The sequence below is a fragment of the Aspergillus terreus genome, genomic scaffold, assembly GCF_000149615.1.
Source record: "Aspergillus terreus NIH2624 scaffold_12 genomic scaffold, whole genome shotgun sequence".
In the NCBI taxonomy this organism is placed as follows: Eukaryota; Fungi; Ascomycota; class Eurotiomycetes; order Eurotiales; family Aspergillaceae; genus Aspergillus; species Aspergillus terreus.
This window is the reverse complement of record NT_165935.1, coordinates 145,850-160,442: the sequence shown is the minus strand read 5'-3', so window position 1 is coordinate 160,442 and position 14,593 is coordinate 145,850. Positions and strand designations below refer to the sequence as shown.

Here is a 14,593-nt window from a genome sequence, read left to right as displayed (position 1 = left end):
AGCTGTTATGATGAGTGGTACTGTGGGAGATTAGATCTAGATATGATGAATCTAGATATGTAGTTGTACCTGTTTTGGTAGATACATGCATAGACCTTTTGCTCGAAGGCGACCATTGCATTTGTCTGTCCGTGATAAGTACTATACTTCTTCTACATGATCTACATGACACCCTCACTTTGATGATTCCTATATTGAGTTCATGCATATCTCATGTTCTGAGAGAAATGAAGAGACCAAATTCTCGCCGTCAATGGATGCTCATCTGTATAGAGCGCGTGGCATGGGAGTGCAAGGGGCTTGAAGTCGATACTGTTCCATTTCGAGATATCTTCGATCTATTGGTTGGAGACAACATCCGGATGACAGCCTGTAACATCATGGCCTCTTCCCACCAGCCACATTATGAAGCGGCACCATCCAGCTGGATTCGAAAGATCGTGAAAGATCGTGGAAACCAGCCAAAGCCTAACGAAGATTCATGCACGGCACGGATGATGTCATACGACCGTATACGAAGTTGTCACCCTTTTACGATGCGACCCAAGATGGAGATAATTTCCTGTATTATTCTTCAAAATCTGTGTCTCTACTGGATCCCAAATTCGATGCCAAGGATCCTTTGATTGATTCCTGCGTCATGCATCGGTCGGTGCCTTGGTCGGACCGTGGATGCTGTACATACTTAAGAAACACAGCCCATCGCTCACGACTTATACAATATGCTTTCGAAGGCTATAGACGAGGGAATGATTTCTAGCGATCAATGATAGTTTTGCATAATGGCGGCAATCATCTCACGCACGGCGCAGAAGACACCACGGCTCATGAATATATACCCATCTAGAGTTCTTTCATCACACTCTCTACATCGCACATGTGCCACTAAACCATCATGGTCGGTCTTCGGCACACGCTCCATGTCAACCGATACGGTGCCCCCGGAAGTCAAATCAAACCCATCCCCTCCAACTAGACATGCCCCTCGAAAAGTCTATCCGAATTTCAGTCTTCAGGATAGAGCGTACATCATCACCGGAGGCGGCAGGGGCCTAGGTCTAGTGTTGGCCGAGGCGATAGCTCAAGCAGGAGCAGCAGGTTTGTCCGTTGCAACCATCTGAACAAGACACCAGCTGACAAACACATAGCACACTGTCTCGACCGACTCCCTGAGCCAGACCCCGAGTTCCTCGTCGCCCAAGAAGACGCCCAGCACCACAAAGGCTCCCTGCATTACCACCACGTGGATGTGCGGATTGGCGAGGAGCTCGATCAAACCGCCGCCGCCATTGTGTCTCAACATGGCCGTCTGGACGGTCTGGTGGCGGCAGCTGGTGTGCAGCAACTGAAGGAAGCGGTCAACTACACCAGCAAGGACGTGACCGAGATGCTCGACGTGAACTATACTGGTGTGTTCATGTCCGCGAATGCGGTGGCGCGGCAGATGATCGCGCGTAAACACGGCGGGTCGATTGTTCTCGTCGCGAGCATGTCGGGAATTATCGCGAATAAGGGCCTCAATTCCCCCGTTTACAACTCGTCCAAAGCGGCCGTCATCCAGCTAGCCCGCAACCTGGCGATGGAATGGGGGAAGCATGGGATTCGGGTCAACGCTCTCTGCCCCGGACATATTGTCACCCCGATGGTGCAGAAGAACTTTGAAGAGGTACCCGGACTTAGGGAAACGTGGGAAGGTGAGAACATGCTGGGCCGATTGGCATCGCCGGAAGAGTTCACAGGCGCCACTGTTTTTCTGTTGTCGGACTCGAGCAGTTTTATGACGGGAGGTAATCTTGTTATCGACGGAGGACATACAGCGTGGTGATTTGAGTTAGCAAGAGCAATCTAGAGCTCATTAATGAAGTACATAACTGTCTGGACGAGTATAATCTCATGTAGTCCGACAGAAGGTATTGGTAGTTGGAGCGAGAACCAGTGATGCGCGATAGTCGATTGTCTGCGGTTGATCCCCCACTCTTCCCCACCGGATTAACTCTCGATGTCCATCCGGCTTCTTCACCCGCAACCAAACAATCATCCTGTTCACTTCCACTCTCTTCATCCTACACCAGACATGCCTCCAGTTCCCTTGCAGCCCGATCGACATCGGGTGGTGTGCTACCACCAGACGCTCTGTCCAGACCGAGGCCAGTATGTCTCCATGATGCCGCTGATACAGCACAACACCGGCATCACCCATATCATCATTGCAGCCTTCCATCTGAATGCCGAACCAGGCCATATCACCCTCAATGACGACCCTCCAGACCATAGCATGTACGATCCACTATGGTCCGAGGCTCCCCTTGTGAAACAGAGCGGAGTCCGGATTATGGGCATGCTAGGGGGCGCGGCGCAGGGCTCCTTCCGGTGTCTGGATGGCGACCTCGAGAAGTTTGAATCCTACTACCGCCCATTACTAGACGTCATCCGGCGTCATCAATTAGATGGCCTCGACCTGGACGTGGAGGAGGAAATGTCGCTTTCCGGGATCATTCGGTTGATCGACCGCCTGAAATCGGATCTGGGCGACGGCTTCATCGTGACCTTAGCGCCCGTCGCAGCCGCCCTGCTGGGCATCGGGAATCTCTCTGGCTTCGACTACCGGGAACTCGAGCAGCAGCGGTCGTCCAAGATTAGCTGGTACAACACCCAGTTCTACAACGGCTGGGGGCTCGCCGACGATCCCCGTATGTACAGCGCCATCATTGCTCAGGGATGGTCGCCTCAACGCGTGGTGTACGGTCTATTAACGAACCCTGGCAACGGCTCGCAAGGATATGTCCCGCCAGAGACCCTTGCGGCGGTCTTGGGCGTGTTAGTGGAGCAGTACCCCAATTTTGGCGGCGTTATGGGTTGGGAGTACTTCAACTCTCAGCCTGGAGAACGCGAAAAGCCCTGGCAATGGGCGGCCCAGATGACCCTCATCATGAAGATGAAGGACGTGGTCACTGCGGCACAGCAATTGCTGTCCGGACCCATGGCGGCCAGCTTAATGAGCCTCTTACGAGATATGGCCAACCAACGATAGAGCATGATATATGGAATTATAAATATGTCACCTATTTGCTCTTTGATATCTTGGCGTTTCTCCCGGTGCGTATACATCATACAAGGAAAGTCCTGCAGACCACCCATCTACCAATCTGCCCGTAGCCCTCTTCTCTGCAAAAACAGTCCCACCTCGTCGTCCCTCTGTCCTTGAACAATCTCCAGTATGCCTTGTGCACTGGTTTCAGAACTCTCCAGTCCCTTCGCGATTCTCCACTTTCGTCCCTCCTCTCCGGTCAAGTTTGTCACCACGTGTCCGGGGCAGAATGCCCACACCTTGGCGCCCCACGTCTTATACGACGCATACATACACACCGTGGCCATGTTAAGTGCCGCCTTGGAAACGCGGTAGGCGTCGAACTGCGTGGTGCTGTAGGTCTGGCTATTAGGGTTCGCGCGTTCACTGATCGAGCCCAGGCGGGACGTCACATTGATGATGCGGGGGTCCTGAGACTTTTGGAGGAGAGGAAGCAGTTGCTCTGTCAGGACATATGGGCCGACAGTGTTGGTGTTAATGGTCGTGAGCATCTCGTCGCGACGTTCTCTCGGCTCCGTGATGACAATGCCGGCGTTGTTGACCAGCACGTCCAGGACGCCAAAGTCCGTGCTGATCTGGTCGACTGCGCTGCGGATGGAGGCATCATCGCTGACATCCAACTGGACTAAGCTCAGGGTCCCGGCTGGGTTGCGAGCCTGGAGGTCCTCGAGCGCCTTAGCACCTCGAGTGGAGTTGCGACAGCCCATGATAACGTGGTTGCTGGGTGAGGCGTTGGCTAGGGCATAGCTGGTGTCGTAGCCGATGCCTGAGTTGGCGCCTGGTTGAGTTAGAGATGTTGCTCGAGCTATATGAGGTTGATGCTCACCAGTGATAAGGATGATCTTTTTGACAGACATGATTGTAGAGCTATAATGATGTCGGAATCTGGGAGGTTATGTACCTGGACTAAGAGGATAAGCAATTGCATTTATAGTGTAGTCCATGATCTCGACTCTAGCAGTGTGTCGGAGTTAATCAAAGGACAACGGACATCGGACATTGGAGTTAAGCGGACGAGATGACGGCTTGGAGTGCGGTGAGCGTGGCATTTAGAAATTTCCCAAAGCGGAAATACGCCCCTACGTCATTCCGCCTTTCTGCCCTTTTGCGCATCTTCAACCTCTTCCGATTCCCTCCATCGCCTCGACTGCTTCTCTCTACACGTTGCCCCAACGCAGATAGACGTCCAGGACGCCAAAATCCGTGCTGAGCAGCGCTGACTGAATCCAACTGTCCATATGACAGGAGATGATGTTGAATCGAGTTATACAAAACCGTTTCTTTCATAGTTGCGAGGGTGCATGGCGTTAGGCGGTTAGATGGTTGCTTTATCTACAGGCCCGAGTCGGGTATTTAGGTGGAAATGTGGCCATTTATGGCCTCAGTAGCCGTCATTTTCGGCGTCAATTTTCACGGGTCCTCACATTCTATATGCACCTATACAGACTTGATTTTTTAGGATCGATGCGACTTGCCCTATTCAGATGAGGCTGCTTCGAGGACTCCGAGTCATAAGAAAGAGAGGACGACCCAACGAGAATATCAACCAACTATCTCGGATCCGATGATAAATAACTCCCATGAATTATGGTGAGGACAAAAGATACTCAGGATGCGTCTTGAGTGATACGTAGGCGCTGAACTCTCGTTAAAGATAGTAGAAAGGCTGCGTCCTGATTTTGATATTCTTTTAGTCTTTGTCATGAGTATTAAAAGTGTCTCTATATAGCTGTCTGGCCTGTGGTTCCCACCTCCAAGTGATACCAACTAAACGAAGCTTAGGACTAGGTAGATGGGGTTGAGGCTGTAAGCGATAAGGCAGATGGTTGGACATTTAACAAATCCAACAAGGCTTTTTGCGCATTTATACTCTTCTCTTGGGCACGAATCGACGACTCAAGCGCATGTCTTATAAGATCCTCTGTTCCACAGGCCTGACAAGAAGTACCACCCGCGATCGGCGCAATACTAGACCTACTATTGCTCGAAGGCTGGAGCTCTTCATCGCTTGAAATTCTCTCACTAGCACGGATCACCGCCATAGGCATAGATGCGTCAAGAATCATGACCGACGAGACGGCGATAAAGAAGATGAAAACCCACATGTTGGCGTTGCGGCCCTCAAGGTTGCCTAGTTCAGCTTGATACACACAGCCGAGATAAATGCCCAACGCAACGAATAAGGCGAGAATCGACAGCCGGAGTAGCTTGCTAGGCGTTGTGAGGATTATCGCAGATGCGATAGACGGGACTTTCTCTTCGATATTCGAGGCACGTTCAGTCCCATAAAATATCCAATACAGCCAGTGCGAGTGTCGTGTCGTCGTAAGCCACATGCGAACATCCTCCGGGCTGTGTAGATCGCTCAGAAGTTGCTGGACTATAAACGCAAAGCATGTTGATAGAATGCCACAAATAAGGCTCGAATATGCACAGGCAGTGGCAGGCCAATATACGGTGTCGAAGTTGGAAAGGCTAAGCATGGTAATGGCTATCTGGGCGATGATTGCGGACTTCGCGGGAGTTTAGCAGTGGTTCTAGATGTATATTTCAAACTGGAGGAACACCACAATCTGAAAACACTTACTGCAACCGCTTCCATCGCCAAGGTGTCTCTGTAAGACTCTTTCAGCCTCCACGCTTCTTTTGCGTCTTTCAGCACGTATCGTCGTACCCGACAAGTGACCCCTAGGGCTTCCGTATTAAGGAAGCATTGCAGTAGTAGTGGATCGCCTTTATTTTCCTTCCACAGGCGGATGAGTTCTGCGTCATAGGCATAAAAAGTAGTGACGAATTCGAGCGGTGAAGTGGCGCTCCAAATCGTCGGTGTAGTATACTTAGCGAAAAATCGCTGTATGGTCTTCAACGTGGTAGATAGAAATCGATTACCCATAGCTGTCTCTTTGAAAGTTGAAATATTTGAGTACCTACTACTTAGGCTCTGCATAGTAGGGTCGCAGCAGGCTTTATTACATGGAAGGCAACGCCAAGATGAGGCTGCTTCGGGCGACTGTCTGCATTACACAAGCTTAGTTACTTCTGCAACCACTCTACGTGGTTTCCTAGTATTGGCTCAAGGCACCTAGACTCAGTCACTACTAGGCTGAGCAATAAACCGGAAATCGTAGGCCATCAAAATGCGTATGTAATCTATGGTCCAGAGCAGTGCAGAGAGTGCTGGTATTTAGAAATTTCCTAAAACGGAAATGCGCCCCTACGTCATTCCGCCTTTCTGCCCTTCCGCGCATCTTCAACTTCTTCCGATTCCCTCCATCACGTCGACCGCTTCTTCCTACACGTGGCACCAACGCAGATACTCCTACCATACAATCTATTGGAGCCCTCTGCCTTGAAATGATTGAAGCTTGTTGAACCCCCCCCTTTGCAGCTTGTCAACACCATGGTGTCCTTGCCGCGGGTTGCCGCGGCCGTCAGCTCCGCCATCCTGAGGCTCATAGCTTTCGTCTTTTTACGATGGGTAAGTGGACAGTCAATAAATCAGAATAGTCCAGACTAACTCGGCTGTAGATCCCTGGCCATCATATGCCGCATGTAGTGACCACCTCTTTGATGGTCTATCTGTCCTCGCTGTTCTACCTCGCCCGGCCTGTCAAGACAGCTGCTGGCCAGAAGGACCCCAAGCGCACTCAGAATGGCCCTAGTAAGCTGTCTCCAGATGTCCATAGGATGAGTAACTCACGAGCTACAGGGTTTAGAGAGCCAGGGCGTCAAGACAGTATTCTAAAGACCCTCCTGACCGGTCTCCCTTCAGCGAAGTACCCGGTGACATCCCGTTTCACTATCCTAGTGAACATCGTCCTTACGCTCTTTACGTTGGACTTCTTGCTTCGAGGCGTCCTGCTCTACTCCGGAGAAGATCTATCCTTCTCCCGGATCGGCTATGTGTCTCCAACGACCGCGAATCTGCTGGTCCGGGAGCCGGATCCCGCCCAACTGCCTCTCGTAGTCTTCTATCAACAAGCGGAACAGCCGGATCCCGCGCGGTGGATTGAAGAGGGCATCATCTATTCCCTGGATGACTCGACCGACTTCACGACCACGGTGACCTTCAAGAACCTGAAGCCAGATTCCCGCTACCACTACTCCCTCTCCAACAATGGCACTGGTTCCTTTGTCACTGCTCCTCTTCCCGGCACCAAGTCTGCCAACCGGCTGAGCTTCTTGACATCCAGCTGCATGAAACCCAACTTCCCGTACAACCCACGCTCACACCCTCTGCGCTTCCCCGGCGTCGAAAAGATGACCGAGACGATCAGCAAACTACCATCTGCCCTGCGGCCGGCGTTCATGCTGTTCCTCGGCGACTTCATCTACATCGACGTGCCTCATCGCTTTGGCTCCTCAGCCTCCCACTACCGCAGTGAATACCGCCGCGTATACTCCTCCCCGTCCTGGTCCCTACCCCAGGACAACCCAGCCATCAACCTCCCCTGGATCCATACCCTGGACGACCACGAGATCGCCAACGACTGGTCCAAGGGAAACCTCACACCACCGTACCCTGCCGCCGCAGACCCCTTCATCCACTACCACGTCAGCGTCAACCCGCCCATCCCCGCCACTCCCTTTGCCACCCCCGAAAACACTACCTACTTCTCCTTCATTCACGGCCCGGCCTCCTTCTTCCTCCTCGACACCCGCACCTACCGCTCCCCCCCGGCCCAGCCCAACTCGACCATCCTGGGTTCCGCCCAGCTCCACTCCCTCCTCGCCTACCTCGCGCGCCCCGAACCCGCCGAAGTCCGCTGGAAGATCATCACCTCCAGCGTTCCCTTCACCAAGAACTGGCACGTCGGCACCACAGACACATGGGGCGGCTTCCTGGACGAGCGCCGCACCGTCTTCGACGCCATGTGGCGCGCCGAGCGCGACCTCGGCGTCCGCATCGTCCTCCTCAGCGGCGACCGCCACGAGTTCGCCGCCACCCGCTTCCCGGACCCGGCCCTGCCCTGGTCCACCGCTGACGTCCAGCCCAACACGCCCGGCGAGGGCGTCCACGAGTTCAGCGTCGGCCCCCTCAGCATGTTCTACCTCCCCGTGCGCACCTACCACCAGACCGACTCCGACGACGTCGCCGTCAAGTACGTCCCCGACGGAAACGTCAAGTACGGCCTGATCGATATCGACCTCCGTGACGAGCTGGTCCACACCGCCGCCGGAGCATCCGTCTCCGTCCCCAGCTCTGTCCTCACGTACTCACTGTACGTGGACGAAGAGGTCGTCTGGAAGTATAGCCTCAGCGTGCCGCTGCCCGGACATGAGGGCGTTCTGGCCGCCGCGGAGGCGTTCAAACACCCCCGTCTACCGCCTGGACGGGTGCTCGAGGACCACCGCCAGACGGATGGGTGGGATGCCACGGTCAAGACGTTGATCGGGCAGGTAGAGGAGGTTAGCCGGGAAGTCTGTCGACGGGGTGCAGATGTTGTTCAGGAGGTTCTGCGCAAGGTTAGCAAAGCCGAGAGGGTGGATTAATTAGCGTTTAGGTAAAATGGTTCCTTATGCTGTTAGCAGTTGCTAGATAATGAAGATTACACTGAGCCTTTGCCCCGTCCTTGTAGACGAAGTGTGAAAGTTGACGTAGGTACGGCATATATTCATTCTATCATTCCAGATGTTCGATAGTGATCCTGATATCGGTATTTAAAAATTACAATCCCACAACAAGCGAAGCACGCCAAACACCATGTCACATGCTAGAACCGACGCATCGTCACCCAACGAAGTAGCGTCATCGAATCAATAAACAATGATATACGTCTCAAAAAGACACGATCGAAAAGTAATGCAGCAAAAAGACGAAGGGCGGCAATCAGCGTCCCCGTCCCCGTCCACCGCCACCCATCAACCCGCCCATCTGGCTCATCATTGCCTGGAGATCCATGCCGCCCAAGCCGGGCATACCGCCGCCGCCGCCTCCCTGGCCCTGGAGCATCTGCATCATCTTGCCGATATCACCCATACCGGGCATGCCGGGCATGCCGCCGGCACCACCCATGGAGGCCATGCGTTTCTGCATCGCCGCGAGCTGCTGCTCCTTGTTCCCGCCCTTGAGCATGTTCTGGGCGCGCTGCATCTGCTTCTTCTGGCCGCCGACGCGCTTGGCCATGCCGGCCATCATGCGGTGCTGCGAGAGCAGATCCTCCACCTCGCGCACGGTGGTGCCGCTGCCACAGGCGATCCGGACCATGCGGCTGGGCTGCTCCACGAAGACCTTGCCGTCGCCGTCGAGCTCGGATGCCGTCATGCTGTCGAAGATGTAGATCATGCGGCGCAGCTTCATCGAGCCATCCTCGTCGTCCAGGCCGGCGGTCAGATTGGACAGACCCGGGATCATGCCGGAGAGCTTGGACAGAGGACCCATCTTCATGATCGAGGTGATGTTTTCACGGAAATCGCGGAGCGTGTAGATACCCTCCGAAATGTGCTTGTAGGTCTCCTTGGCCGCAGCCGAATCCTTGGTCACGGCCTGGACGTGCTCAACCAGCCCGGCCATATCACCCATGCCCAGGAGCTTCTGGATGAACGCCTTGGGCTCGAACCGCTCCAGGTCCATCATGTGTTCGCCGGTACCCAGGAAGATGATGGGCGTGTGGGTGGCCGCGACGGCCGAAATGGCACCACCACCCGCGGCATGACCGTCCGTCTTCGTGATGATGATGGCTCCAAAATCAGCAGTAGCCTTAAAGGCGGCGGACTGCGCCTCCGCGGCCTGACCGATAGTGCTGTCCAGAACCAGGATTGTCTGGTCCGGGGTGACCGCCGTTTGGATCTGAGTCATTTCCGTAAAGAGCTCCTCCTCTTGCTTGTGGCGACCACTGGTATCAACAATGATGATCTCGAAGCGCTCCTTCTTGAACTTGGCGACACCCTCGGCGGCCACGACCGCGGGGTCCGTCTGGGTCAGACTTCCGTAGTACGGGATCTTGGCTTTGGTCGCGTTCTGCTTCAGCTGGTCGAACGCACCGGCACGGAAGGTATCCGCGCAGACCAGCGCTGTCTTGAATCCGCGCATCTGGTAGTGTCTCGCCAGCTTGGTACACGTCGTCGTCTTACCGGCACCCTGCAAACCCACAAACATGATGACATTGGATCTGCCCTTCTTAGGACGGAAGGGCTCGGCATGGGGGTTGACGAGGGCGACCAGTTCATCAAAGACGGCCTTCTGGATGAGACGTTTCTTGTTGACGGCGGAGGGTAGGGAGGCGAAATTCACGCTTGATTTAATCGATTTGCGCAGCGACTGGACAAGGCGCACATTGACGTCGGCCGATAATAGGGCGGCGCAGATTTCTTTCAGCATGTCATCAAAGGCCTAGATAAAGATTAGTATACAACTGAGCTAGGTCAATAGTCCTTGACGTACCTTCTCGTCCAGATTGTTGGACCGGGTCAGGTCATTGACGGCGGCGTTGATGCGCCGCCCGAGATCCTGGAGGACCATGGCGGTAGCTCTTGTGAGTGTTGCTAGATTGAATGAAATTTGATGAATGAAGCAACCCCCTAAGACAGAGACACCCAGCAGAAATCAGGAAACCGAGTATGAGAAGAATGTGGGGGTTTGAATGAAGCGGCGAAGAGGACAAGTTAGGTAAGTCAACCACGCCAAATGCGGAGAGTCGATTCTCACCTTCCGGTTGGCTGCCCCTCTCACCGCCCTACAGACATCGCCAGCAGAAAAATAAGAAAAAAAAAAAGTACGACATTCACTTCGTCCACGACACACCCATATCCACCCTCATAATGCCTCTCACTACGTCGCAAAAAAAGCGCAAGGTCCTGGAGGGCTTCCAGGGCAAACATGGTCGTCCCACCAAGAAGTTCCGCAAGCAGCGCGAGTACCACAGCAGCTCCGACGAGGCAGAGGACGATGAACCTGCCGATTTCCAAGCTGTCAATCTTGCGGATTCAGATGAAGAGGCGCCTGTGACGAACAAGAAGGCGAAGATTTCCGCGAAAAAGCAGTCTACGGAAAAGCCAACAAAATCGATCGGCAATGCGAAGAAAACCGAAGACGACAGCGACGCTGAATCCGTCCCCAGCGACGACGATGCCTCCGACTCTGAAGGATCGTCCGCCGCCGATAGCGATGCCGACTCTGACACATCCATGCCCACCTCAGCCGCCGGAGGCCGTCCGGTGCCCAAGCGACATGATCCCACTGCATTCTCGAATTCGATCTCCAAGATTCTATCTACCAAACTCCCGACATCCGCCCGGGCGGATCCCGTCCTCTCTCGCAGTAAGATTGTCGCGCAGAAGACCTCTGAAGCTGCGGAAGAGAAGCTCGACCAGCGGGCTCGCGCGAAGCTGCGCGCCGAGAAGAAGGAAGAGCTGGACCGGGGCCGCGTGCGCGATGTCATGGGCTTTGAACGCGGCCAAGCGGGTGCGGTTCTTGAGGAAGAAAAACGTCTCCGGAAGATCGCCCAGCGTGGTGTGGTGAAATTGTTCAACGCTGTGCGGGCTGCCCAAGTGCGTGGAGAGGAGGCCGCTAAGGAGGAGAGGAAGAAAGGAACGATTGGTATCGGCGAGCGAGAGAAGGCTGTCAACGAAGTGAGCAAGCAGGGATTCCTGGAGTTGATCAGCGGGAAGAAGGGGAAGCCATTGAACATCGAGGAAGCTTAAGTGGTGGGATTGTCGACCATCCGGTTCAGAAGCACAGGCAGGCATTTTTGGCGTTGGGGAGCTTTTGTCACCCTTTCTCGATTTGTACATGTGGATTCAAAAGTGGTTGGTTATATACAATTGTTGTGTTGAAAAGTAGAATGGAGATGAGAATACCCAATTGAACTTGTCATCACTCCCTGGCCGATGAAATATGTATAATACTACTCGTACATGGACGTCCTTAGACCATTCGCATTATTTTGTGCTCCTTCGTAGCGCTCTATTTTTGCTGGAAATCGCTGGCCTGCAGATTCCGGGTCATCGACGGCAGTCGCACCACCAGACCATCCAGGTCCTTTGTCATTTTGACCTGACATCCCAGGCGGGAGGTCTCGGTCAATCCGAACGCCAAGTCAAGCATGTCGTTCTCATCGTCCGTCGGTTCTTCCATCTTGTCAAACATGTCGGGGTCTTCGACAATAACATGGCAGGTAGAGCAGGCACAGGAACCACCACAAGCACCTGTTGTTGGTCAGTGACAGGGAAATCTTAGCTGCGCGTTTGATGCAATTGACGAACCTTCCATCTCAAGGTCGTTGGCCTGCGCGATGTCCAACAGGTTGTCACCCTCCGCCACTTGAAAGTCAATCTTCTGGCCGTCCTTGTCGATAAAGGTGACATTGATCCTGTAAGGGAAGTTAGTCAAACGATATTACATGATTCTTCAGAGGGAAGACTTACTCCTCTCCAGGCTTCGGAGGCGTGATATGACCGTGTTGAACACCGGCAGTGGCGGAGAAGCCTCGCCGTCCCGCATTCACCCCGGACCGCCATGACTGTTGCGCCTGCACGGGAAGACTAGACTTCCGAGCAACTAGAGATTGAGACGAGGCGATTGTCCGCGACACCGATGTGCAGGAGTTGAGGAATCGCTTGGATTGCGCGCGACATAAGCGATGACTCGGAAGGGATTTTGGCACGGCATGGCGCAGATTCAGGCAGGCTTCCGTCCAGAACGACATGTTGAGGGTGATAAGGTATGAGTCAAGTCTATAGAAAGAAAGGCCCCTGGGGGATACGACACCGGCGCGAACAGGTGGGGAGTGGAAAAGGAAGAGACAGCAGATGAATGAGTCTCCGGGGAAAAAAGCGAGGGAACCCGATCGGGAACTGCCAGGCGGGAATTCGGACTTAAGCCAATGACCGCCTTCCCTTCGAAAATCACCGACGTTAAGCTCTCCGACTTTCTCTTCGCTTTCTTCCCTGTACATACATCCGCAGCTTCATTCCCTGGCTCCCTCACCACCCTCTGACGGACGAGAATCCCCGTCATGTCGTCCTCTTCGTCTTCGCTTCAGGGACCAAACCCCCTGCGTCCCTATTATTTCCCTCCGTCCATGGGCTTGGACGCGGCCAACGCCTCGTCCTCCCCTCCTGATGCGTCATCGGCCCAGGTCTTCGGAGGGTCGGCGCGCGACTTACTGCCAGACCTGGACTACTCGGACTACCTTGACAATTCTCCCTCCGTATCGAGCTGGGTTCGGGAGGCGCTGGATCGCGCCATCTGGCGCTACATGAGCGTGCTCTTCGCGCAGCCGTTCGACGTCGCCAAAACCATTCTCCAGACCTACACCATGTCGGAAGCTGCTGGTGGAAGAGTGATGGATGACCGTCGGAGGTCAGCTGCTGGAATTCAATCGGACTCGTATGATGACGAGGAAGAGGTATGCATATATCGGAGCTGGGCGGATCGCAAAGTACGCGGGGAACTAACCTGTGAAACCCAGGATGAGGCGTTATCTTCCGACGACGAGAGCAATTACTTCACATCTGCTGCTCCTGCAGTACCATCCCCATCCACACCACGTTCGAAAAAGCCCCGTCGTCATATCACGGATCGGAGCGGCTACATACGTTCGTCTTCGTCGCGCCATGCCTTGACCATCAAGAACCCGTCATCACTCATGGAGGTCATCTCCCAGCTATGGACTACCAGTGGGCCGACGTCGCCGTGGAAGGCGAGCAACGCCACCTTCATTTACTCTCTACTCCAGCCTACATTGAATACCTTTATTCGCAGTCTTCTCTTCGCCATAGTAGGCTTGCCCGAGGACGAGATCTCGCCTTCCCTGGCGTCCGACATCTTGACCTCAACCTCCCCCATCGCCACCCTGCTCCTTTCGCTTATCTCCACCTCTCTCACGGCGATCCTTCTGTCGCCCATCGACACCGCGCGGACCCTCCTTGTCCTCACACCGGTCACCCATGGCCCGCGATCCCTGATCCGAGCTATTCGCCAAATCCCCACTCCCAATTGCACAATCCCCTCCCACCTTGTTCCAATCACTGTCCTCCACTCTTGTCTTCCCAACTTCATCACGAACACGACCCCTCTGTTTCTCAAACATTACCTGTCGCTTGATCCCGTCTTAAACCCCTCAACCTGGGGTCTCTTTACATTCATCGCCTCCGGACTGGAGCTGACAGTCCGATTCCCGCTGGAAACTGTCTTGCGTCGCGCGCAGATCGCCACATTCACTTCCCCCAGCATCCGCCAGAAGAGCGCAAGCCGTCTACACTCTTCGACATCTGCAACTCCAGCATCCGAGACGGCCGAAATCGAAACCATCGTCCCTACGCCGCAGACCTACCGCGGCATCATCGGCACGATGTGGAGCATCGTATACGAAGAGGGTGAACAACCAGCTTCCGGAGGCGGAGCGCGCCCACGAGCTTCCTCAGGAAGCCCATCGGGGTGCGCAAGCGGTCAAGGCCAGGGGTATCCACGGGCCTCTAACCGCGGCTGGCGCACCGGCCATGTGGGGTATCGCTTGGTATCTGGGGCGTTTGTTCTGCTCCTTGCCTTTGCTGAAAGCGGGA

General features: G+C 54.4%; 9 protein-coding genes across 9 annotated transcripts; 5 read left to right on the top strand and 4 right to left on the bottom strand.

Annotated features, from left to right (window-relative positions):
• Nucleotides 1–782: 782 nt before the first annotated feature.
• ATEG_08023 (oxidoreductase, short chain dehydrogenase/reductase family) lies at nucleotides 783–1,825 on the top strand (the record flags this gene model as incomplete). Its single annotated transcript, XM_001216644.1, has 2 exons — nucleotides 783–1,098; nucleotides 1,149–1,825. The coding sequence occupies 2 exons, from the start codon at nucleotides 783–785 to the stop codon at nucleotides 1,823–1,825; spliced, it is 993 nt and encodes a 330-aa protein (XP_001216644.1).
• Nucleotides 1,826–2,332: 507 nt separating this feature from the next.
• Nucleotides 2,333–3,031, top strand: ATEG_08022 (putative class III chitinase; the record flags this gene model as incomplete). Its single annotated transcript, XM_001216643.1, has 1 exon — nucleotides 2,333–3,031. The coding sequence occupies one exon, from the start codon at nucleotides 2,333–2,335 to the stop codon at nucleotides 3,029–3,031; it is 699 nt and encodes a 232-aa protein (XP_001216643.1).
• A 107-nt stretch (nucleotides 3,032–3,138) lies between these two features.
• Nucleotides 3,139–3,945, bottom strand: ATEG_08021 (uncharacterized protein; the record flags this gene model as incomplete). The annotated part of the gene is made up of 2 exons (XM_001216642.1): nucleotides 3,139–3,866; nucleotides 3,915–3,945. The coding sequence occupies 2 exons, from the start codon at nucleotides 3,943–3,945 to the stop codon at nucleotides 3,139–3,141; spliced, it is 759 nt and encodes a 252-aa protein (XP_001216642.1).
• Nucleotides 3,946–4,872: 927 nt separating this feature from the next.
• On the bottom strand, nucleotides 4,873–5,690 carry ATEG_08020 (uncharacterized protein; the record flags this gene model as incomplete). The annotated part of the gene is made up of 3 exons (XM_001216641.1): nucleotides 4,873–4,892; nucleotides 5,067–5,601; nucleotides 5,676–5,690. The coding sequence occupies 3 exons, from the start codon at nucleotides 5,688–5,690 to the stop codon at nucleotides 4,873–4,875; spliced, it is 570 nt and encodes a 189-aa protein (XP_001216641.1).
• A 798-nt stretch (nucleotides 5,691–6,488) lies between these two features.
• ATEG_08019 (alkaline phosphatase family protein) lies at nucleotides 6,489–8,581 on the top strand (the record flags this gene model as incomplete). The annotated part of the gene is made up of 3 exons (XM_001216640.1): nucleotides 6,489–6,566; nucleotides 6,617–6,749; nucleotides 6,798–8,581. The coding sequence occupies 3 exons, from the start codon at nucleotides 6,489–6,491 to the stop codon at nucleotides 8,579–8,581; spliced, it is 1,995 nt and encodes a 664-aa protein (XP_001216640.1).
• Nucleotides 8,582–8,918: 337 nt separating this feature from the next.
• On the bottom strand, nucleotides 8,919–10,550 carry ATEG_08018 (RNA-binding signal recognition particle subunit SRP54; the record flags this gene model as incomplete). The annotated part of the gene is made up of 2 exons (XM_001216639.1): nucleotides 8,919–10,421; nucleotides 10,473–10,550. The coding sequence occupies 2 exons, from the start codon at nucleotides 10,548–10,550 to the stop codon at nucleotides 8,919–8,921; spliced, it is 1,581 nt and encodes a 526-aa protein (XP_001216639.1).
• Nucleotides 10,551–10,907: 357 nt separating this feature from the next.
• Nucleotides 10,908–11,731, top strand: ATEG_08017 (rRNA processing protein RRP15; the record flags this gene model as incomplete). Its single annotated transcript, XM_001216638.1, has 2 exons — nucleotides 10,908–10,910; nucleotides 10,940–11,731. The coding sequence occupies 2 exons, from the start codon at nucleotides 10,908–10,910 to the stop codon at nucleotides 11,729–11,731; spliced, it is 795 nt and encodes a 264-aa protein (XP_001216638.1).
• Nucleotides 11,732–11,993: 262 nt separating this feature from the next.
• On the bottom strand, nucleotides 11,994–12,735 carry ATEG_08016 (ferredoxin family 2Fe-2S iron-sulfur cluster binding protein; the record flags this gene model as incomplete). Its single annotated transcript, XM_001216637.1, has 3 exons — nucleotides 11,994–12,235; nucleotides 12,293–12,399; nucleotides 12,455–12,735. 3 exons carry the CDS (start codon nucleotides 12,733–12,735, stop codon nucleotides 11,994–11,996), a joined length of 630 nt encoding a protein of 209 aa, XP_001216637.1.
• A 309-nt stretch (nucleotides 12,736–13,044) lies between these two features.
• Nucleotides 13,045–14,411, top strand: ATEG_08015 (mitofusin complex protein UGO1; the record flags this gene model as incomplete). Its single annotated transcript, XM_001216636.1, has 3 exons — nucleotides 13,045–13,437; nucleotides 13,501–13,809; nucleotides 14,262–14,411. The coding sequence occupies 3 exons, from the start codon at nucleotides 13,045–13,047 to the stop codon at nucleotides 14,409–14,411; spliced, it is 852 nt and encodes a 283-aa protein (XP_001216636.1).
• Nucleotides 14,412–14,593: the final 182 nt, after the last annotated feature.